Source organism: Limulus polyphemus, unplaced genomic scaffold, assembly GCF_000517525.1.
Source record: "Limulus polyphemus unplaced genomic scaffold, Limulus_polyphemus-2.1.2 Scaffold4343, whole genome shotgun sequence".
Classification (NCBI taxonomy): domain Eukaryota; kingdom Metazoa; phylum Arthropoda; class Merostomata; order Xiphosura; family Limulidae; genus Limulus; species Limulus polyphemus.
Window position 1 is genome coordinate 21,589 of NW_013669953.1, and position 858 is coordinate 22,446.

Consider the following 858-nt stretch of genomic DNA (forward strand, 5'->3'; position numbering starts at 1 on the left):
GTGAAGAATGTTAGGATCATCCAGAACACTTGCTACAAAACAGGTTAATCTGTGAAGTATGTTAGGATCATCCAGAACACTTGCTACAAAACAGGTTAATCTGAAAAGTATGTTAGGATCATCCAGAACACTTGCTACAAAACAGGTTAATCTGTGAAGTATGTTAGGATCATCCAGAACACTTGCTACAAAACAGGTTAATCTGTGAAGTACACTAGAATCATCCAGAACACTTATTACAAAACAAATGAATCTGTGAAGTATGTTAGGATCATCCAGAACACTTGTTACAAAACAAATGAACCTGGATGATCCTATCGTACTTCACAGGTTTGGTTGTTTTGTAACTCTTGCTACAATGATTATAATTAACAATGGTTTATTTTTGATATAATATTGTGGAAGAAATAAAGAGAACATCGATATAAAATGTAAAGTTTCAAAAATTAGGTTTATTGACATTCACATGAAGGTGTTAAAACACAAACAGAACTACTTACATATTTGAGAAAACACTGGCCAACAAGAAATGGACATTGGTCACATTGTTCTAGTTCACTAAGAAAGTAGTGTTTGTGAAATTCAAAGATTTTTTCTATATTGCCAAAAATAACATTTCTTTGACCCCTCAAAGCTTGCGGTATGTCTTCCCGGAGAAGCTCGGAGATGTAGTTCTGTGTAGAAATACAAGTTACATGTTTACAGGTCTATAAAAAACACAATGAAGAGGTTCATCTCAATGCTAACTGAATACATACACATTTCAACATGCTTCACAAGGATTACTATTCAGCGATTTCGCCATTTTAAAATATATTAAAAACTTAATTGAAGTGAAATATTTTCATCTGATAACTT

The 858-nt window shown here is 32.8% G+C and overlaps 1 protein-coding gene across 1 annotated transcript in view; it reads right to left on the bottom strand.

The window, feature by feature from the left end:
- Positions 1-858, bottom strand: part of LOC106470994 (puratrophin-1-like) — a 71,978-nt gene that overhangs the window by 7,869 nt on the left and 63,251 nt on the right. Inside the window, exon 16 of the mRNA XM_022399633.1 lies at positions 501-674. Coding sequence (XP_022255341.1) covers positions 501-674 — 174 coding nt within the window. The remainder of the gene's footprint in view (positions 1-500; positions 675-858) is intronic.